The sequence below is a fragment of the Rhinatrema bivittatum genome, chromosome 5 (assembly GCF_901001135.1).
Source record: "Rhinatrema bivittatum chromosome 5, aRhiBiv1.1, whole genome shotgun sequence".
NCBI classification, from domain to species: domain Eukaryota; kingdom Metazoa; phylum Chordata; class Amphibia; order Gymnophiona; family Rhinatrematidae; genus Rhinatrema; species Rhinatrema bivittatum.
In genome coordinates this window covers 250,908,061-250,931,935 of record NC_042619.1, presented here as the reverse complement: position 1 = coordinate 250,931,935, position 23,875 = coordinate 250,908,061, and the positions used below count along the sequence as shown (strand labels likewise).

The window sequence follows — 23,875 nt, the reverse complement described above, 5'->3', positions numbered from 1 at the left end:
ATTATCCTGACCAAAATTGACTACTGCAACGCGCTACTAATCGGATTACCAGCCTCCACCATCAAACCTCTCCAGATGGTACAGAATTCTGCAGCTAGGGTCCTGACCAACTCTAACAAGAGAGACCACATCACGCCCATTCTTTACAATCTCCACTGGCTTCCAATTAAATTCAGAGTCTCCTACAAAGTCCTGACCCTCACTCACAAATACCTAAACAACATAGCACCTATCGATCTCACCCATCAACTCCGTACCATTAAATCAACAAGACCAATCAGAAAAGCCTACCAAGACACCCTTATCATCCCTCAAACCAAAACTCCACTAAGAAATAGGGCTTTCTCCACAGCAAGTCCTTCACTTTGGAATTCACTACCACCAGAACTCAGACAAGTCACTTGCCACCAGTCATTCAAGAAAAAACTGAAAACCTGACTATTCAGCCAAGCATTTCCATGATTTCTAAGAAGCTGCTTCAACGAACTCTTATTACATCCTCTCCGCTCCAACTATATAACCCCTCCATCCCCCTCCCTCTATTCTTCTCTCCCCCCTTGGATTTAGACATATAAGACTTTGTTGTGCCATGTATATCTTGTTCTTATGTTTATGTTTAGCCATGTATTTTTTGCTCTTATGTTTAAATGTTACTCAAAAAGTTATACAATATGTTGCTCAAAGTTCTTTGTTATATGTAATTGCCCACAAGCAAGCTTATTCAACTGTTCTCTGTAAACCGATTTGATTTACATATAATGTAAGAAGATCGGTATATAAAAACCATAAATAAATAAATAAATTCCCTGAAATCATAACTTTGTAACTGTCTTATGTATTATGTGACCCTTCCAGTTGTTAAAGGTTGTATGATTATACTACTTTGTAAAACAAGTAACTAACTACCCTAAATCTTCCTTCCAACTTGAATGTTTACTGAGTTTTCTTTTTTAATTTCTCTCATTATGCAAGTTATATGTACTAAGTTTTACCCATGTTTCAATGTAAACTGATGTGATGTGCAAACTAACGTCGGTATAGAAAAGCTATAAATAAGTCATGGACTGTTCAAACAAAGGCTTGTAACCTGGTTATTAAGGTATTAGCCTGTAAATTTAACTCCACTTTTAGCAGAGCGAAGGAAGTCAGTAGATGTAGGGTGTATAGTTGTACATGTGGGATAGAGTGTATAGCTGCTGAGAGCTTTGACTATAAGGCGACGCATTGCCAGTGTCTAAAATAGGTTTATTTGCCTTATGTTCAATTTTATCTTCAAATTTATCACTAGTACTAGAGCTTGATAGACACTTGATATTTTGAATATGTGAATTTTAAGAAGTATGTGATTGAATTTTTAAAAATGAAGCTTATTCAATAGTCACTGCAGTATTGTGTAGCTATAGATTGTGAACGGGGAGTTACCATGATGGGTGCAGTCAGACTATTAGAAACATTATCTTGTGATAGCCCAATGCTGCAGGCATGAGCCAGTAGACAGGTCTCCTAGGTAATTCCTGCAGAGAAGTCTAGGTAACTGAAAAATCCTTTATCTTCTCATCACTCTGGCCTGCTGGGCTCTTTACTGTGTACCTACTGTGGGGTAAAGTCAGTTCTTATTTTATAGCAAATATTTTTGTGTGTACAGTTGTATGCAGAGTGCAATAGTTTTTGTCAGTAGAGCACTCACCCCAAACAGTATTCTGACTGTCTTAATTTATTGATGAGAAAAAAGTTTGCAGGACTGTAGATAGCAAGGTGAAATGTGTGGGAGAAAGCAGCAAATATTTGAGTAGAATAGCTGATATACCTGAGCTGTGAAGCTGGAAAACCCCAGTTTGATTTTCTTATCCTTTACTCACTTGTGTGTCCTTAAGCAAATCATATGTCTTCTAAGTGCTTAAATGCTCTGAGGTAAGGACATTGAAGTTTAACTGCAATTTCAATTAAGCTGGTTGATACGGTAAAAAGAAAGTATAAAAAGTAACTTCGTTTTTTCAAATAATTTGGACACTTTTGTGGCAAGTCATATTAATACAAGCTGTGGGTTGTGTGTAGCTAATAACGTCTTCGTATGTATATAAAGGATTTCAGTAGCCCTTTTAATGCAGATCCTATTTTATTTCTTACATTCCCTACTAATGCCTGTCATGTTAGTGTATACACACATTTCCTTAATTTTGTGTGCTGCAGCTGGTTAAAACTGATAGTACTGGCATGATAAATCTTTGATCTAAAAATGTTTTCCTTCTAGCTGTCCCTTTCCCTCCTACTCTGCGGCTCTCAACAAAGGAAGTGTTTGAGGATGGGAAGCCAAGACTTGATATTCTTAAGAGCCATTTGGTGAAGGAAGGTCGCCTGGAAGAAGATGCTGCTTTAAAGATCATTGATGATGGAGCTGCCATTCTGCGTTATGAAAAGACTATGATTGAAGTGGAGGCTCCAATCACAGGTTAGTAAGAGCTTCCACGACTGGGTTTCTCATCAGAGTACCATCTTGCTGTATGCAAGAGATCTTTACTGTTGACTTATAGGGACTCTATTTTCTCAGCCTTGGTGTAAAAAGTGAGGTACACTACTTTTCTTATGACCCTTAACTAAAAAAAAGCTCTTATGTGCTACAGAAGTCGTTATTGCAACACACCAGAGACCTCAGCCTCAAATTTTATATTTTTTTGTCTTTATTTTTTATAGAAACACAACGATACTGTAAGAATACCTCTTGACCCACTCAAACTGCCTATTTGTACCTGTATCTTATGCTGTCATAGATCTTACTCGATCTGTGGTCTTCTCCCACTAAGATCTTTGTGTCTATCCCCAGTATGCTTGAATTCTACCACTGATTTGGCTTTTGTAATCTCTTGTCTGTTCCAGGTGTCCACCACCCTCTCAGTGAAAAAGTATTCACACATTCCTTTTGAGCTTTCCTCCCTTCAACTTCATATGATGACCCAGTGTACTTGAGCTTTTCATTCTATGGCAAATGCTTCCTTCTGGTACTTTATTGAAACATGTCAAATAATTGAATGTTTATATCATATCTTCTCTTTCCCTTCTTTCTTCTAGAGAGTACGTTGTTGGCTCCCTCAGTCTCTCTATGTATAGCTGGCAGCATTTTTAAAACCCTGAGGCAGTTCAGTATTCTAGCATTTATACTTCAGATTGCTCTGCAGTTTGGAATGGTTGTATCTTCTCATAGTGAAATACTAAATCTCAGATGAACAACATTTTTGCAATATTCTTTGGAATATCTGTTTATTGAATGTTTCACAGCACCAGGAAAATGTCTCAAGTAGGAGGGCAATGTCCATACCCCTGCCCTTCATGCTGTCAGTGAAAACAGAACTAAAAGGTAGACCTGTGCTCCTGTTTGATAAAATTGACTTTTTCCTCTTATAATGTAGTTTTATTTATCCTTACTTCCTCTTCCAGTGTGTGGTGACATTCATGGACAGTTTTTCGACTTGATGAAGCTCTTTGAAGTTGGTGGATCTCCTATTAACACACGCTACCTCTTCCTGGGCGACTATGTGGACAGAGGTTACTTCAGTATAGAGGTGATAATTCAGCTTGCTTTCTGGTCCTACATTTTTAAACACAAATATTCTTGCTTATTTTAGTTTCCCCTTGCTTAAAAATGTATGTCATTGAAATGACAGAAGATACTGAAGGATATTTGTAACAGATGAGGGATTTGCGAACACTGCTGTTGTGATATTTGCAGTTTCTGTACGCTGTGCATTTTGAATGATTGCACACACACTTGTATTAACCAGTTACTGTTTTTGTAATTACGGATTTTCATTTACTCGCTGATGCTTTCATAGTCAGTCATTGAGTTTTATTTAAGTGTGCATGATCTTGGCCAAGGAGATATCTCTTGCTATACAATTGGAGCAGTTATTGCATAACAGGACCTGAGAAAATGCCCAGGGGGATGCTTTGTCTTCCTCCTGCTCTAGATATGGCTGTTTCTGAAGAGGTCCCAGATTGGTAGCCATGAGCATATCAGAGGTGAGATGAGATGGAGGTTAAGGTGTCTTAAGGAGATTCAGCCACTTAATTCCATTATAATTGCTATTTCTCCTAGGGCGAGCAGGGTGGTAGTCCTCACATGTGGGTGACATCATCCAATGGAGCCTGGCATGGAAAACTTTTGTCAAAGTTCCTAGAAGCTTTGCCCAGCATGCCACTATCTGCACATCCACACGAGGTCCCCCTTCAGTCTTTTTTTTTTTCTGTAATGCTGTTGCCTCGTGGTTTCTGGAGCTGCTCTTCATTTTTGCCTTTTGTGCTTTAAAAAGCAATTTTTTTTCTCCGTTCCGTCGTCTGGTCCCCTTTCACAGTCTGTGCCTTCTTAGCATGGTAGGTTAATACAATCTCCCCCCCCCCCCCCCCCTTCTCCGCAGTCTATTCTTGGCATCCTGGTGACTGATGGTCATCAACCACACTGGGTATTTTTTTTCATGGTGTCGGCCAGCTTTCCTCAACACCTACGGACCTTGTCCATCACAAATCCACATGAGGTTTGGATCCTTTGCCTGGGGGCTTTTCACGACGTCTGTGGGTGTCAGCTGTATGACCAGATGACCTCCAAAGGCCGTTGTGCAGACCTCGACAAGATGGAGAAACTTTTCAGTTCCAAAATGTTGGCTCCATCCACACCCATGTCAGTCATTGGCACCAGGGGGTTGAGGGGATCCCCTCGATAAACTCCCTCTCATTACTTCCCCTACTGCGTCTTTGAAGGATCATGGGAACTGTGATCGGTCTTCTATGATCTCACTGGTTTCCAGAACATCAGGATCATCCGCTTCCTCAGCGCTGGGGAAAGACCGGGCTGAGCACAGTGAGAGATTCCACAAGCATAGATACCGGTCACAGTCTGCACACGGCTTCAGTTCCGGTGTGGTACCGGCAGCTGCTGTACCGCCACCAAAGCAACCCTTTGTCTCGGAGGCACCATCCTCCAACATAACCGGGAGTCCTAGGCATTCCCCACCAATAACTGTGCCAGGAACCGTGCCTCCCCGGAGGACCGAGGAAGAGCCAGTTACGCCTTGTCACATCGTAGGTGGACCTCGTTTCACCAGACTTTCAGGAGGAGTTGGACTGCAGGGTGCAGACTGCGGTGCTCAGAGCTCTGCGGAGCTCAGAGCTCTGCGGAGCATCAAGCTGACTGCACCACCAGCCCCCATGCCGATGCTGGAGCCTCCGCTGTCTATTCTGGCACCTCTGCTTGAGTGTCTGAGCATCCTGTTAGGCGCCCTACAGATGCAACAGGTGCCCGAGGGACCTTTGGTTCCCCAGCGGCCAAAGATGCCCTCCTTGGGAGCGATCCCTATAATCAGATCAGGAGTACAGACTCAACTTCAGACGGCTCCCAGAGATCTCTCCCCCCATGTCCATTGTGGGGTTCATCTGTTCAGCTGGGTCATACTTTGGACAGAACTCTCTGCCCTTCTCTCAGCAGGTGCGGTAGAGCCCGTTCCTCTTCCTCAGCAGGGCCGAGGGTTCTATTCGAGGTATTTCCTCATTCCGAAGAGAAACGGTGGCTTGCACCCCATTTTCGACCTCAGGGCATTGAACATGTTTCTCGTAAGAGAAAATTTCAAGATGGTCTTTCTGGGCATGCTGATACCCCTCCTCAAAAGAGGAGACTGGCTCTGCTCCCTCGATCTCAAGGAGGCTTACGCTCACATAGCCATCTTCCCTGGCCACAGAAAGTACCTCCGCTTTGTGGTGGGAAAGGCTCATTACCAGTACAAGGTACTGCCTTTTGGGTTGGCCTCAGCCCCTCGCATCTTCACCAAATGCCCTGGCGGTGGTGGCTGCGTACCTCTGGCGTCGTGCGGTGCACGTCTTCTCGTACCTAGATGACTGGTTGATCGAGTGATTCCCACACAGGGGTGCTGAGTGCTCTAACTCTGATAGTGCGGACTCTGCAATCCTTGGGGTTCGTGATCAACTACCCAAAATCTCACCTCTGCCAGTCTCCTCAGCTGGACTTTATAGGAGCCAGGCTGGACATGGTGCAAGCGAAAGCATTTTTGCTCAGTGATGGGGCTCTTGCCCTCGCCTCATTGTAGCCTTTGTCACAGCAGTTGGGATGTCACTGCCCACCTTCTGCTCCGTTTGTTGGGCCACATAGAGGCCACAGTCCACGTTACCTCTCTCGCCCGCTTGTGCATGTGGAGGGCGCAATGGACCTTGTGGGCGCAGTTGCTGCAGGCCTCCCAGGACCTTGAGACTTCTCTCTGTCATTGAGCCTCTGAGGGCATCTCTGTCCAGGTGGGAAAACCTCTTCAACCTTGAGAGGGGAATTCCCTTCCAGGCTGCTCTGCCTCAAGTGGTCCTCACCACCGGCGCCTCTCCTCAAAGCTGGGGAGCCCATGTGGATGGCTTCCACATGCAGGGTCTCTGGTCTGCTCACGAAGCCCACTTCCAAGTCAACTTTTCGGAGCTTCAGGCGATCCGCTACACCCTCTGGACGTTCAGGGACAGGTTGTTCCACAAGGAAATCCTGATTCAGATGGACAACCAAGTTGCAATGTGGTATGTCAACAAACAAGGAGGCATGGGATCATTCCTTCTCTGTCACAAAGTGGTGCAGGTGTGGACCTGGGTCCTTTCTCAGGGGATGTCTCTTCGAGCGACATACCTACCTGGGACTTTGAAGATGCTGTCGGACCAGCTGAGCCGCTTCTTTCAGCCGCACGAGTGGCCCTGAATCTGTCGGTGGGGTACCCCGGATGTCGACCTCTTCGCCTCCTGGTACAATCACAAAGTAAGCAATTTCTGCTCCCTGTCACTGGAGAGTGGACATGTGGCCTGCGACGTCTTCTCCCTTCACTGGAGAAGGGGCCTGCTGTACACATACCTGCCTCATCTATGAGCAGTCCCCCGTTATCGAAATTTGTCGTGCTGCAACGTGGAGTTCTCTTCACATGTTTGCAGCTTACTACTGCTTAGACCAGTGATGGCTAACCTATGACACGCGTGTCAGAGGTGACACGCCGAGCCGTTTTGGCTGACACGCGCAGCGTTTCGAGGACTATCAGGAATTTATTTTTTTTTTTATCGGCTGTGCCGAGCCTTTTCTTTTTCAGCTGCGCCGAGCCTTTAAATGTGTTTTTTAGTTTCCCCCTACCCTCCACCAATGCCCCCGGGCGCAGGGAGGCTCATGCGTCGCAGCGATGAGGCTCAAGACAACGCGCTGATGCTCCTCCTTCCTGCCTGTGCGGCCCCGGAAGTAAACGTTGCCGGAGCCGTGTGGGCAGGAAGGAGGAAGCGAATCAGCGCGTGCAGAAGAGGAGGAGCCGCCGCGGGTCGCTGCGAATCCCAAGTCGCAGCGGCCCAAGAAGAGGAAGAGGCCCGGTAGCAGGGCTGCCGCGGCCCGAGAAGATCAGGGCCGCTGCAGAGCCCATCCTGCGGCGACCCGCGAAGAGGAGGCCCAGAGGTGAGAGAGAGGCTGAGGGCCCGTAGAGTGCGTGTATGAGGTGAGTTGAGAGAGAGGACCTGAATGTTTGCAGAGACAGCATGTGAGAGCCTGTGTGTGTGTCTGTGTGTGAGAGAGAGAGAGAGAGAGCATGTGCCAGTGAGAGCCTGTGTATATGAATGATTGTATGAGAGAGCATGTGCCAGTGAGAGCCTGTGTGTATGAATGATTGTATGAGAGAGCATGTGCCAGTGAGAGCCTGTGTGTATGAATGATTGTATGAGAGAGCATGTGCCAGTGAGAGCCTGTGTATATGAATGATTGTATGAGAGAGCATGTGCCAGTGAGAGCCTGTGTATATGAATGATTGTATGAGAGAGCATGTGCCAGTGAGAGCCTGTGTGTATGAATGATTGTATGAGAGAGAGCATGTGCCAGTGAGAGCCTGTGTGTATGAATGATTGTATGAGAGAGCATGTGCAAGTGAGAACCTGTGTGTATGAATGATTGTATGAGAGAGAGCATGTGCCAGTGAGAGCCTGTGTATATGAATGATTGTATGAGAGAGAGCATGTGCCAGTGAGAGCCTGTGTGTGTGTGAGAGAGAAATGCATGTGAGAATGAGAACCTGACTGTGTGTTTGAGGGAAGAAGATGGAGAAAAAAGAAACAGAAAAAAAGACAATATAAAAGGAATTGGCAAAAAAATAAGAAAGGGAAGGTGAAAAAAAAGCCTGTGACCAACCAATTAGAAAACTAAGATCAGACAGCAAAGGCAAAAAAAAAAAAAAAAATGTACTTTTTAGTGATTGGCACATGTACTCTTTGGGAATGTGCAAGAATAGCACTTTCTCAACGGATCGCACAATGTACGAGATCAGCATGGAGAAAGTGGAAGCCCACGGGGCCTGCACAGAGGAGGCAGCAGAATGGACTTCAGTGTCAGTAGCAGCAATCGGCACCTCCGCAATAGCCACGCGGCATCAGTGACAGTGGCAGCAGAGGAATGAGAGAGGTTCTGAGGTTGCTGGCAAAAGAAAGAGAGGGGGGGGCTACCTTTAGTGTGTGAATGTGTATGAATGGGACTCTGCCTGGGGGGGTGTGTGTGTGTGAATGCATGGGTGCCTGCCTGGGGGTCTGTGTGTGTGAGAATGAATGTGTGCATGCCTGGGAGATGGGGAGGGAGTGTTGTGAACATGAATGGGAGCCAATAAAAGAAACCGACTGACAGATGAAGTTTGTAACGCTTGCTTGGACTTGAAGTGTACGAAATACCAACCTTCAATTGAAGATTTAGCCAATGAAATTCAGCAACAAAAAAGTCACTAAGCAGGTAAGGTAAAGAATTATTTGTTTTTGCTTTATTAATAAATACAGTATATATATTAAAATTATAACTTTGTTGATTAGAGCTACAAATATCACAAAATTATGGATTTTTCTAGAAGTGACACACCACCCGAGTTATGCTCGGTTTTTTTTATGAATTTTGACACACTGAGCTCAAAAGGTTGGCCATCACTGGCTTAGACAAAGATGGACAACAGGACAGTGCCTTTGGTCAGTCCATCCTGTACAATCTTTTACAGACTTGAACCCAACTCTTCCTGCCTAGTAGCCCTGGCTGAAGCCAGGCAGTCTCTTACCAACCAGCAGAGCCGCAGTTGTGTCGTGCCCGTTGGCATTTTGTTCGGCACCTGTTGGTCTCACCTGTTAACGGAGACAGCCTGGAGCTTGGCATTCACCCACACGTGAGTCCTACCAACCCGCTTGTCCTAGGATAAAGCACAGTTGCTTACCTGTAACAGGTGTTCTCCTAGGACAGCAGGATGTTAGTCCTCAGGAATCCTGCTCACCACTGCGCAGAGTTGGGTTCTCCTCCCAGGTTTTTTTTGTTGGGTTTTTTTTTTTTTGCTCGTATTTTATCTATGTTACGAGATTGAAGGGGGACCTCGCGTGGATGCGCAGATAGTGGCATGCTGGGCATGCTCATTGTGCTGGTCAAAGCTTCTAAAAACTTTGACAAAAGTTTTCCATGCTGAGCTCCATCGATGTCACCCACATGTGAGGACTAACATCCTGCTGTCCTAGGAGAACACCTGTTACAGGTAAGCAACTGCGCTTTCTCTTCTCTCTTCCCACACCTCCTACCCCCAACCACTATTTCAGGAGAGCATCTAGGCAGGTCAGTCACATCCCATTAGAGCAACAGTCTCTCCTCTTGGTGTTCTGGGCTAATGACTTCTCCCAGTCGCAGAGGGAGAGGAGATATGTAGAGCTTTTTATGATAGCTAGAAAACAGCAAGTACTAGTCACTTAAACTTTGTAGTGGTATTTTGCTTTTTTCAGCACTTGTCCTTGCCGCCCAGTCAGGCCCTACCACACTGCTATAAGAAACCATTGTTAGAGCTCATTCTAGCACTTAACTTCCTTACAGAATTATTGTCCTTTATTTACTTAGACTTAAAAGCAGAAATGTTTCACCACACACACTTCTGATTGAGTCACTTGCCTAATCTTTGTATTTGTTAGTTAAAAAGATGCAGGTATTTTTTTTTTCTAATTGAAAGAAACATAGAATATAAATGAATCTGTAAGAAAACAAAGATAGGCCCACACCATCCATTTAGTCAGCCTATTTCTGTTGCAGTACCTCAGAGCTTATCCAATGTCAGGCTTTATTTACATTCATATTCTGGTATCCAAGGATCCTCTGCTTCTCCCAGGCTTACCTGAGTTCTGTTATTGTTTTGGCCTTCCCTGGGAGCATCCACCACCCTTTCTGTGAAAAATATTTCCTTATGTAACTCTTGTGTACTTTCTTTCAGCCCCTTAGCATGGCCTCTTATTCTAGTAATATCTTCTGTAAAAAGGTTTACTACTTGTGCATTATTTATATCTTTGAGGTATTTGACTGCCTCTGTCATCTTCCCATCTTTCCTTTCCTCTAAGGCAGAGCTTTCCAAACTTTTCATGTTGGTGACACTTTTTAGACAAACACAATTTCACGACACAGTAATTCAGTCTACTAGCAAACCAGAGGTTAAACGAACAAAACGTATTTTGACAGTTTATGTATGTTTCCTTAAATATATACATAAATAAAATGTTTCACGGACACAACCTATCTTATGAAAACCTTTCATTTATATTAAAAATGTGTAATATTCCAAGATTATTGTTATAATTTGAGTAACAATAATAAAACACATTCTGTCCCCCACACACTCATATTTCCCCCAGCACATCTGTCCCCCACGCACTCATCTCTCCTCCCCCACGCACTCATCTCTCCTCCCCCACACTCATGTACCTCTTCTTTTTGATGCCAGTGTTTCATGAAAAAAAAGCTCTATTTTCCAAAAAAACAAGTGCAGGCACGTCTGTCCCCCACAAACTCATCCCTCTACCCCCCCAGCACATGCCTGGCCCTTACACACTCATATCTCCCCCCCCCCCCCAGCCCGTCTGGCCCCCACACTCATGTACCACTTCTTTTGATTGTTGCCAGTTAAGTGCTTCACTCCCTTCAGGGTTCAAGCCTGCCCTGCTGCATAAAACCTTCCAGGATCACCAGACACTGTTTGCAGTCAGTGCTCCTCGTGGCCAGGCCTCATCGGCAGCAGCAGCCAATGACAGGGACAGCTGGGCTCAAGTCCCACCCACCAAGCCCAAAAAAAACACAATTGACAGCAAAAATCGCCCAATAATAAGCAACCCATGAACTGAAAAGAAAAAAAAAAAGGTGAATTGCTGGAGGGGAGCGGCTATGTGGACCGGGCTTGCGCGACACACCTGCATACTGCAGGCGACAGACGTGTCGTGACACACAGTTTGGAAAGCTCTGCTCTGAGGTATATGTATTTAGGTCCATAAATCTCCTTCATAGGGCTTCTGGCACAGACATAGCGAGCAGTAACAATCATGAGCAATCAATTCCATCCAAAACCTGCTAGTGATGGTTCAAACTTTACTTATATGAGAAGCCCCGGTTACCATATAGCACCTTCCCTACAACTCCATCTGACCCTTGTAGTGCTGCAGAATGCATACTGCTTCCAGAATAAATTTTGTTTTTATCGTTTGCTCTTTTTGTTGTTTTTTCTCCCCTTCCTCCCACTTCTTTCCCTGTCTTCCCCCTCACATAAGCTTTTTAGCACTGTTCCCTCTCCTTTCTTCCTTTTCTGTCTTTCTCCATCCTTTCTCATCTTTTCTTTCCCCTTTCTGGCAGCCCATTGGCAAGAGGCGGCTCCAGACTGCAGCAACTCCTTCATTCCATCCCCTTTGCATGCTGCCAGATCTGATCAAATTGTGTGTGTCGGGTCAGGAATTGCTGGAGATGTATTCAGACTGAGCAAAAGGAGGAGATGGAGACAGCATAGGAAGTGCTATAATCCAACTTTTTGCTGTTCCTTGCTAAAAAAAAGCCTTTTATTTATCGGGCAAGTAAGAAAACTGACAGATAAACTTTTAGTTTGAAGCTGATCGGTTCAGTTATGCTCCCTGGATAGCAATGCCCTCAAGGGCTGACTGCTGTAGGAGGAATGGCCAGGCAGGACAAGTCCCATTTTTTTTTTTTTAATCAGGGCAACATGAACATTTTTTCAGAGATGATATCCACATGAAAGTTGGAGACTGTATGTCTGTACATAACTGCCCCATGACTCTACTTTTAGAATGTGGATGCCGCTTCTCACCTGGTGTAAGAGGTGCAACTTGGCAACCTGAATGGCATGTGTCTGTATACAAATAATTGTGATGCTGCTTGGCAAAATATATTATCCTTTAGTCCTTAAGCATCAATACCAATTTCTCTTGTGCCAGGTACTTAAAGCCTAGATCTTTTTAAGTAACAGAGTTTGGCTGTCCCCTGTGTAAATGATGCAAAGGGGTCAGATAGTTTCCTCTCTCTGAACTCGAGGATAGAGTATGAACCATCAGTTGGATACTGCTGGAGAACTTGGGATGTCTTTGCCTCTGCAACAGCTCTTGTTAGTGAGATCTGTTAGAATGAAGGAGGATATCTGGAGTTTGTTCATATGTTCGCTATCTAAGAGCAAGTTTATAAACTGTCATTTGATCTTATTTTTATGTGACAGTTTTTGCATGGCCTTGGAAGAGCGTGCTGTAAAGTTTCCTTTGGGTGGAAGTGTGATGTAGCTTTTTGCTTAGGATTATCAGCAAGATGTGTATCTGTGCACTTGGTTTTAAAGAACCTTTCTGGTTTTGTGCAGCCTTATTTTTTCCTTTTTCTCTCCTGTAATTTGCACTGTCCTGTAGCTCTAACCTCTGCTATTACAGGTAGCAGTACCCTTTAAAGTCTTCCTTCTGCCAATAGCATTTGAATGATAGAAAAGGAACAAACCAGTAATATCTGATTAAGTGCTGAGAGTCTTGTATAATGGTAACTAGTCAGGAAACTTTTATTTCTTGCTATGTATTATCTGAATGTGATTTAGATGTCATTCGGTCTGTAACTTTTTCCAGACCGAAAGCATTGAAGGACTAACAAAACACCTTCTCTCACATCAAAGCAATATGTTACAAAAGAGCGAGGAATTACAATATTTATACCAATTTCTTTTTAATCAGATCTGACAAATATTTTCAAACACTTTACAAAAAACTTACAAAATATCTATTGTACAATTACATATTTATTCTAATATATGATTATACATTTAACATTATTTGTGATGCAACGTAGAGATAATGGTGTTTTTGGTGACGACGTAAGGTTTCTGGTTTCGTAGGCAGTACATGCATACCATAGGGATTTATATTCTTTGTAAAGTATCAGAGATTTGATGAAACGATTTAGTTCAACATTGTTGTTTTCATTTTAGTTTGTTTTTAATTGCTGGATTTTGACATTTCATTGCGATACAGCATATAAAGATGTATTCAGTGGAGATACATGGGTGACGCTGTTTTGGATTCCATTAATAAAAAATGTGTTATGCGATTGAGCATTGAATAAGCGTGTACGTGCTTCATGAGATTTTGATAGTTGGGAGCGCTGAAGAGTATAGCGTGGTTTTTGTAATCTATACAATTTAATTAGAGGCTTGGCGGCATTTAGAATTTTCCCTGAGGAAGCCCTTGATTTAAAGGGTAAAACGAAGAATTCTTTGTAGGGAATATAAGGGAATAGGAATTCTGAAACCGCAAAGGTTTTCACAAGCTGTAAATGTCTTTAAAGAAGTTCCCATCTATTGAAAATATGTGAAATCATGAGGTACAGATGATGTGAATGATATGAGAAGAAGCATCTTATATCATCTTATTTGATATTTTATCATATTTTAATATATTCTTGTATAATAAATTGTATGAGTTTTTTTTAGCGTGGCCTGTGAACACAGATGGTATGAATGGATATGCATGCTGATGGATGATTTTATTGTTTTAGGGGTTGTATATAATCCAGCAATAATAAATGTTGAATAATCATATATTAGAATACATATGTAATTGTACAATAGATAATTTGTAAGATTTTTAGTAAAGTGTTTGAAAATATTTGTCAGATTTGATTAAAAAGAAATTGGTATAAATATTGTAATTCCTCTCTTTTGTAACATTCTTTTCCAGAACTTCATTATTCAGTATTTTGCAGGGAAAGTTCTATAGCACATAATAGAATTCTGCTTTCCAGAACAATATATCTATTTTTTTGCAGGTTGATACTTTTTTGTTAATCCAACAATCCCATCTGAAGAAGGGACTGCAGATAATCATGATTCTCTTAGACAGATCAGCACTCACTTTTGCTGAGTTGCCAAGCTGCTATCAGTACATTAATTTATCCATCTATGCCTTTAGATGAGTGGACATATGTTCTCTAGCACTCATATACATTATCATATTTGGGTAATTTTCATGTTGGTATGATAAGGTCTCAGAAGTGCAGAGAGAGAGAGAGAAAGTTAATACTGGAAATGGAGCTCTAGGTTAGAAAGTGCTCCAATATCCACTTTCCTTAATTTGTGCAGTTGCTGTGTATATATTTTGAATTTTCTTAATGGCCATATTTGCTGCATTAGCAGCCTCTTATGCGGGCCCATTGTTTCTCTGTCTGCTGCCCCTTGCTGCTGTATTTGAGAGTGCAGAAGAAGGGAAGGCAATTAATTTGTGGCTTTTTATATGGAATTAAGGGTCAACAAACAAGTTGTAGGTGATACCTTTTTATTTGACTAACTTAATACCTCTTTGACAAGCTTTCAAGGGTTATCCTCTCCATCAGGTGAGTGAAGAAACAGCCCTACGTGTGTTTAAATAGTAGTCATCTAGGTCTTAGGCTGTCTGTATGTCATTACAGTTCAATAAAGGAAAAAGTGGTGGAGAGTGATGGGATAATGTCTCAATCAAAGAGGAAGGGTATCTCTGAGGACATGGTATTTAAAGGTCTGCTGCTGTCATCAGGACACAACTGTTGCCCTTTCCTCTCCTCGAAACATCATCTCTTGTTCTGCCCCACTGGAGAGAGGTGGGGCGATCAGCTGCAGGCAAATCTGCTTCACTCTAGGTGATGAAGCAGGGCTGGGTTACCCATGGATTCCGTGCATTTTGTCATGGGCCTACACACTTCGTTGAGGGGCATGGATGCGAACCTCTTATTTTGAATGTTTTCCCCCTTGTGGATAGCTGTAGGGTCCTGTGATATGTGCTGGCACAACTTGCTATTGTGGTATCTTGCAAGATTATCCCAGGAAAAGCAGGATGATTGTCCTCACATATGGGTGACGTCACTGAACAGAGCCCTATCACAGGAAAACTTTCTGTCAAAGTTTCTAGAAACTTTTGACTGACATACTGAGCACACTGAGCATACCCAGCATGCCATTATCCCTCGAGTCACAGGGGGTCTCCCTTCAGTCTTTTTTCTGCGCTGCAGTTAGGCGGTTAAGGAGCCCTGTTTTCACACAACTTTTCCTCACGGAAAAACTAATATCTTTTCTCAGAAAAATCCCCTCATTGGTGTCTCCCAGTCTCAAGATCAATTTTTCCCTCGATCGGTGACTTAAACCAATTATTGCAGTCGATACCGTTCCTTAATTTCATTGGTGACCACAGGCCATTGGCTGTCCGGCCTTTCACAATGGCAACCGGCTTCAAAAAATGCCCTAATTGTACGGGGGCAATGTCCATCACCGATCCCCACATCGAGTGTGTTTTGTGCCTCGGCCCCGGACATAACGTTTCATCATGTCCCTAATGTGCCGAGATGACTTCCAAAGGTAGACGGGCCCGTCTAGATAAAAATGGAGCAATATACAGCTCATTCCATCATCATCGATGCAGTTGTCACCGGCAGGAGTTACAAAAAAGGTAATCCTAAAGACCTGCTGGGTACATGGGGGTAGTGGGGACCACTATCCCCAACTCCTAAGGCGTTGAAAAAATCAGCATCGGTGCTCGAGAAGAAAGAGCACCGTGAGAAGCACAGTCATCGGCATCGATGGGAACCGCCCGGTGCCGATTTCGATCCGGGGATGGATTCCATAGCTGTTGACCCACCCGCTAAGAAGCCTAGGATCGAGGATTCATCGGCACAATCGATGCCAAAACAGAGGCAATCCCCACTGATATCGGTGCTGGTTACTGAGCCCCCACAGGGACCTGTGGTGCAGCCAGTATTGCCTCTTCTGCCACCCCCTATAGCTGCTCTGTCCGCATCAACTATCAGGGAGGAACTGGACGGATTTATCCGCCAGTTCCAATGCCCTCTGTGACCTCCATCCACCAGTTCGTGTCCATACCTCCATACCCAGTGCATGAGGTCCTGGTTGATCTCTGCCGCCTTTGGGAGCATCCATGCACAATGCCACCTGTAAATAAGAGAACAGATGCCACCTATTTAGTGCAACACATCCCTGGGTTTCAGAAGTCTCAACTCCCACACCAGTCTGTGGTAGAGTCTGCACAGAATAGATCAAAAAGGATTAAACCACACTCTTCTACACCTCCTGGAAAGGAACAGAAATTCTTAGACACCTTAGGTCGTAAAATGTTCCAAGGTTCCCTATTACTATCCTGGATTGCATCATACCAATTATATATGACACAATACCAATGGAATTTATGGAAACAAATGCAGGCCTTTTCAGAATCCCTTCCACAAGCGCATCAAGTCTCCTGCAGCTCTATTATTCACAAGGGTCTAGAGGCTGGAAAACATGAAGTCCGTGCAGCCTATGATTCATTTGAGATTTCACCCAGAATGGCAGCAACTGGAATCAGTGCCCGGAGATGGGCATGGCTCAAAGTGTCCGCCCTCAGACCTGAGGTCCAAGAAATGTTAGCTGATCTGCTTTGCACAGGTGAAAAACCTGTTTGATAAAGTCCAAGCAGCAGTTGCTCAACTAAAAGATCAAAGCGAAACTTTGCGCTAACTCTCTATAATACCTGCAGAAACTCATCTTCTGCGAGGCGGACTTCCAGAAAGGATACAAGAAGACCTTTCTACAGACCACGCAGATATTATCCACCAGCTTATCGTGGTAGAACATCAAGACTATCACAAAGAGGTCAATCCAGACCTCAGCCTCCCCCTCAGACAGGCTTTCTGACCTGTTTTTGGGAAAACCTTCTTCATTTTTGTGATAATTTTTCTCCACTGCCTTTTGCGGTGGACATGGGGGTCCCCGACTGTTCTTCCTTTAGGATCCTAGATAGGATTTTTGATGGTTATCAATAAGTTTATTTTCACATCAGTACCCCCAGAGTGACAGTGTGTTCGGTGGCTGCTGGCCATTAACGGCTGCTGCTATCAATTTCAATATCGCATCCTTTTTATTTCATGCCGACATGCCCCAGGTGCACAAGGACCATTCTATCACAGACCCCTGTGATAGATGTGTCCTCTGCTTTGGGGCATCACATGATATCTGGGGTTGTAGCAAATGCGCCACGTTGACCCCGAAGGGATGTAAAATCCGGCTCGATAAGATGAGCGCCTCTTCAGGCCTGAGAAGACCAAGCCATCAGCATCGAGGGACCTTGGAGCCACACCACTGGACCCCGAGCCATTGACTTCAGCAGGACTATCGGTTCCATCAATGCCTGGAAGGGATGCTGGCGCCAAGCCATTGTTGGGTTCCTTATTGACCTTGGCACTGGGAAAGGACTATGCCGAGCATTGAGGGAAACCAAAGAAGCATCATCATGAGTCCTGGTTGATACATGGTGCTGGTCATGGGTATGCACCAGCTTCTGCTGTGATGCCCCTGAAGCGACCCTGCAGTGAAGAGAGCCAGTCCTCCATCATTGCCGAGGGTGTGCTACAGACTCCATTGGTCCCTCTGCCAGCCACTGATCCTCCTCTCAGTTCTAAAGAGGATCTGGTTACACCTCCTCCATTCCAGTTTGTATTGGCATCGGCAGTGATCGAGGAGGGACTAGAGAGGCGTGTGCAGCTGGCTGTAGATAAGGCAGTGTGTGGTGTTAGCATTGCGGCACTATCAGTGCTGCAATGCTGACACCGTTGCTCCTCGAGCAATCCCTGCACGCACTCATTGGTATTTTACCAACCCAGCCAGTGTCTGTTCCTGGGATGGCATCAATGACCTACGGCACACCACCTCCTGAACCCTGCCAAATCGGTTGTTGCTGGTCTCTCAGAGGAGGAAGCTTCCCCCAAACTGGCAAAGGCACCGGGGCCTTTGACCCCATGTCCAGTTCCATAAGTGCCTGCAGTGCTGGGCGAAGGCCAAGAGCCCAGGGCCTCATCCCCAGTCAATGATAGTGGAGATGAGGGTATCTATGACAACTGGGGGAATGACTCATCAAGATCTGCGATGATGCTTCTGATGGTTTCCCCTCAGATTGATCTCCAGAGGAGCGAAGGAAGTCCCAGCCAGAGGACCTCTGCTTTGCAGGTTTTTTCTGGTTTATGGCTGAAGCCATCCCCTTTCAGGTAATGACTGAAGAGGATACCAGGCATAAAATGCTCAATATCCTCCAGTTTGTGGAGCTTCTCAAGGAGTTCGTGGTAGTCCCAATACACGAGATCTTTGTGGAGTTACTGTTGAGAATACCCCCTCAAAGTGCCTCCTGTGAACAAAAAGGCAGATGCAGTTTATCTCGACCAGAAGGCTTTTGGATTAAACCAGTATCTACTCTCAAGAAGGGCAAGCATTCTCAGACCCATTCCTTGGGGTCCCCAGGGAAGGATCACAGAGCAATGAATGCTCTTGGGAGGAAGGTGTTTCAGAAGGATATGCTTTTTGCCCACATAGCTGCCTACCAAATCTATATTGGCCAGTATATGCGGGACATCTGGAAGTAGATAAAGGATGTTGCCGAGCAGTTGCCTCAGAAGCAGCAAGACACTCCTGTCATTGGTGCATAAGGGCCTGGAGTGCGGAAAACATGTCCACTCAACCTACGATATTTTTTAAACTGCATTGAGGATCTCTGCAGCAGGATTTAGTCCACAGACTTGCATGACTGTGGGCCTCTGATCTCAGACCAGAGGTGCTGGAGCAACTCGCTGACATTGCGTTCACTGGAGAGAATCTCTTCAAAGATAAGGTCAAGGACGCAGTGGCCCAAATCTGAGACCACCATGCAACCCTTTAGCATCTTTCCACCAGTATTCTGGACCAGTCAGCCTCGTCTAGGAGATCGGTGCGATCAGGGCTGAGGAAGTCCTCCTCCTTCCACCCAAGGGAGGTACTGTCCTTTGCCCTCTCGCTCCCATCATCAAAACCAGAGCTCTTGTGGCTATCCCAGGCAGAAAAAAGCTCTGAAACCCCAGCTGGTGCTTCAGTCAGCTCTAGGGACAGGGTTTTGACTGGATCGTAGAGAGCGTAGCCTAGTTGCCCATATCTGAGGTGATGGAGCTGCCGGTCGGGGACAGGTTGCAGTTCTTCGCCTCAGACCAAAGGGTTCTGTCCATTGTCTGCCAAGAGTGCCCAATGAACCTATTGGATGCTTTGCCAAATTCCCCCCCCCCCCCCAACCCATTTTGGAACCCAGTAGCACATCAAGAGGTACAACTAATGGAGCTTTCCTCCCTCTTAACTGCCAGAGCGGTTGAACCCATTCCACCAGGGCAAAAAACGGGGGTTTTATTCCCGATACTTCCTGATACCAAAGAAAACAGGACAACTCCATTCCATCCTAGACCTAAAGGCCTTGAACAAATTCATCAGAAAAGTTCAAAATGGTTTCCCTGGGCACCTTGATCCCCCTTCTTGCAGAAAGGGGGCTAGCTATGCTCCCTTGATCTGAAGGATGCATACACTCACCAGATCTTCCCAAGTCACTGGAAGTATCTCTTATTCATAGTGGGAAAACAGCACTTCCAGTATTGCATGCTGCCGTTTGGGATCACGTCAGCCCCACATGTCTTTATGAAATGTCTGGCCATGGTGGTGGTGTACTTTTGCATACTGAGAGTTCACTTTTTCCCATATCTTGGGTGGGGCCCACCAGGACCATTTGCTCGACCATCCAGGTATTGGAGACACTAAGGTTTGTCAACTACCCCAAATCCCATCTCAGCCCGACCCCTCAATTGGACTTCATTGGAGCCCTGCTAGACATGGCTCAGGCTAAGGCCTTCCTGCCTTGACAAGGGCTATCAACCATTGTGGCAGAGATTCAATAGAGCCAGCAGGTGCCTGGTACATATTAAGGATGTTGGGCCATTTGGCTGTGAAATTTAATGTCTCTCTCTTGGCACTGGACCCTGAGGTCGCAGTGGAGCCAGGCCATGCAGAACCTCCAGAATCGCATCCAAGTCACCTCATCTCTTGGACTCTTTATCCTAGTGGTGGGTAATTTCAAATCTGGAACAGGGGATCTCCTTTCAAAGTCATCCCACCCTTATTGTACTCAACATGGATGCGTCAACCCTGGGTTGGGGAGCTCATGTAGATGGGCTCAGTACTCAGGGTGTCTGGTCTGCCCAGGAACGTCTGTCAAATCAATTTCCTGGAGCTCCAGGCAATCAGGTTCGTGCTATTGGCTTTCAGAGATCAGCTGTCCAACAAAGTTGCATACAGGGTCAGCAAGCTCCAGGCCTTAGTGACTTATCCACCTTACACTGTTTTTTCATGACAGGATGGTCTTACTTATGCACCCTAAGGTGGTGCTGGACTTCCATCTTAACCACGCCATCATCCTGCCAACATTCTTTCCCAGGCCCTATTCGTACCAAGGCGAACAAAGCCTGCACAGTTTGGACTGCCAATGAGCCTTAGCCTTCTATCTGGAGCAGACAGAAGCCCTTAGACAATCCACCCAACTTTGTTTCTTTTGATGGGAATAAATTGGGCATTGCCATTGCCAAACAGATACTTTCTAATTGGCTAACAGACTGCATCTCCTTCTGTTATGCCCAGGTGGGACTTCATCTTTGGGGCTATGTCAAGGCTCACTCTGTTCGGGCCATAGCAGCATCTATGGCCCACTTGGGAGCAGTTCTAATGGAGGAGATCTGCAGAGCTGTGACATGGTGTTCTCTCCACACATTTACATCACATTGCTGTCTGGATAGGGATGACAGACGCAACAGTAAGTTTGGCCAGTCTGACCTTTGGAACTTGTTTGAGGTGTAGAACCCAACTCTGTTCCTACCTAGGGCCCGTTCTTTGTGTACCATTACCAACAAAACCTGTTGTGTCCATTGGCACCTAATTTAGGTGTGTTTTGGTCCCCTTTTTCATTGGTGTGTGGGGGGGGGGGTAACTTGTAGCTAGGGATTCACCCATGAGTGAAGACTACGATCCTGCTTGTCCTTGGCGAAAGCAGAGTTGCTTACCTGTAGCATGTGTTCTTTGAGGACGGCAGGATGTAAGTCCTCACAAAACCCCCTGCCACCCCACGGAGTTGAGTTTCCACTTTGTGGGTTTCTTCATCTTTTTTTTTTTTTATTTTATCCTTGAATTCTAGATTATAAGATTAAAGGAAACCCTACATGGATGCATGGTATAATGCATGCTGAGCATGCTCAATGAGGCTCAGTCAAAGTTCTAGAAACTTTGACATGTTTTCCATGCTGGGCTCCATCCAATGATGTCACCCATGTGTGAGGGCTAACATCATGATATCCTTGGAGAACACCTGTTACAGATAAGCAAATTTACTTTACTACAAGTGGTAAATGTTCTGTGGTTTTCCATTCCTTGTACTGTAGTAGGACGATAGCTCTTTTGTTTGAAGGATACAGTCAAAGCTTTGAGGTGTTTATTCCTATCCTTTGGGGCAGAACAAATACAGTGATTATTGTAGAGCATGGCTGTATATAATGAACTTTGTGTTAAGGATGGAAACTAGAGCTGTGAAGGTAGCTGCATATGTCTGTTGGTTTTCTATATACAAATGTTTGCAGGTATCCATTGTTAGAGACTGTAGTGTCTAGAAAGTAAACTTTCTATGGCAGTGGTTCTCAACCTTTTTTCCATCATGACATACTTGACAGATGATGCTTATGTGCATGACACATTGCACACTACATTTAACAGCTATACTAAAAAAAAAATCCTAGATATTTTATTGTTGAAAATGATGCAGGAGAAAGATAAAATATTCTTTAATTTTAGTGTCTGCTTGTAAAATATCATTGTTTTATTTTTTTCACAGAAATTTTAATCTTTACTTATGCAGCACACAGGTGGTTTTTTTTTTTTTTGGTTTTTTTTTTTATACAGACAAACTCTCATGCATTTCACTGTCAACCTCAGGAAGTTCTGACCTCTTCTGGAGTTTATACAGAGCAGGATTGGAAATTTCCCCTTTCAACTCACCATACAAAAAAAATATTCAAATTCTGGTATCCCCTCAGTAATAGTACTTCAAAATCCCTTCCCTGCCAGGCACTTTGTGAAATAACATGAAAACTTGCTAAAAAGATATTTAGAAATTATATAGCATACCAGCCATACCATAAGAGCACTAAAACCCAGGACCTGAACAACAACCTTACCTATGAAAAAGCAACACTGCAAATATAGAACACAGTACGCTTACTATTGGAAAAACAAAGCAAGCCAGACTTATAGATCCCCACACAGAATCTATAACCTGGTTAGCAGAATCCCACATCTTTATCAAACATCCAGAATGCAGACTGACCCTTATCTAATACAGAATAAAAGACCATAAATTAAAAACAAGCATTCATAGAAAAACAAACTTGCAGGATACAGCATGCCCGCAGCATTTCTAGCTTGGACTGGTGGTGGCAGTGATTGCCAGGGGTGAGGGAAAAGCAGGAACAGGGAGTGGTGATGGGGAATTTTAATTACTAGCTCCTTACTCTGCACTCTCCGCAAGCAGCAAGCACGTGTGGCTGTTACAGAAAGCCTAGGGTTGCATTGTGTCCCGACACACTGCTTGAGAACCACTGTTCTATGGAGTAGTCCATCTTCAGCCTGATTATGGGATGAAATGTATTGAAGGCAAAATAAAACTGCTTAAGGTTTTCTTCTCCTTCAGTCTAAATCATGAAGCTTTGTTGTGCTATAACCACTCAAGAATGATTCTTCCAATTCTGACATAAAAAGGTTGGCATACTATGTGGTGCCAGTCTGCTGTCCATAGCAGTTCACATAATCTGTAAAGAGATGCCATTATTAAAGCTGAAGTAGTTATGGTTAGGATGAATTCAGTCAATTTTGCAACTTTTTGCTGTGCATTGGTGGTTCATGGTTCTTAGAAATTTGTAACATGTAGCTATGCCATCCATCATGACAAGGAAGGTGTCAAATGGTAGCTGCTTGATGTTTAATACATTTAGAAAGTCTGTGGTGACTTGTTTTGTTTTACTAGAGGTTTAAGGATTCCCTCTTAGTCCAGGTAGTTCCTCTGTAAGTGTGCCATTACCAGCTATAGTTCGTCTGCTAGGATTCCCAGGATTGTTGATTTTGGATAGCATGTTGAAGGTACTAGTAGAAGGGTTGATTGGTATTAGGTTTTTCAGCTGAGACTATAGCTGCTTTGGAGAGATGTGTTCCAGTTGTTTTCTATATTCCTTTATAGGATCCTTGTTATGGTTTTTTTTTGTAATATGTATTGGTTTTTTACATGTCATTTCCAGCTAATGGCACCTAACCTGTCTCAAAGAAGAAGGCTGCTGTTTTTATTGCTAACTTGATTGGTCTCTTTTTTTTTTTTTTCTGATTCTGACACATGCTTCTGGGATCATCAGGAGCTTATTTTTGTAACCCTGCGGAAGTCTGGAGTTATTGTACAGCTACATCCACCTATGCAGATGGCATAGTTGTGCTCTATTAAGGCAGTTACTTCCCTTAATAGAACATATGGAGGTAACCAGCACAGAGCAGCAGTTACTATTGTAAGCAGATTGCCGGGCAGACTAGGTGGACCATTTGGTCTTTATCTGCCATCATTACTATGTTCTGAGTTCTACAAGTTGTTTTAAAAACTTCTGCACCTGGCCAAGAATTGGAGCACCATTTTACTGTGC

The 23,875-nt window shown here is 44.3% G+C and overlaps 1 protein-coding gene across 4 annotated transcripts in view; it reads left to right on the top strand.

Moving 5' to 3' along the window:
* PPP3CC (protein phosphatase 3 catalytic subunit gamma) overlaps window positions 1-23,875 on the top strand; it is a 167,540-nt gene that overhangs the window by 80,569 nt on the left and 63,096 nt on the right. For all 4 annotated transcript variants that reach the window (XM_029603799.1, XM_029603800.1, XM_029603796.1 and 1 more), the window contains exons 2-3: window positions 2,252-2,449; window positions 3,433-3,557. In XM_029603799.1, coding sequence (XP_029459659.1) covers window positions 2,252-2,449; window positions 3,433-3,557 — 323 coding nt within the window. The remainder of the gene's footprint in view (window positions 1-2,251; window positions 2,450-3,432; window positions 3,558-23,875) is intronic.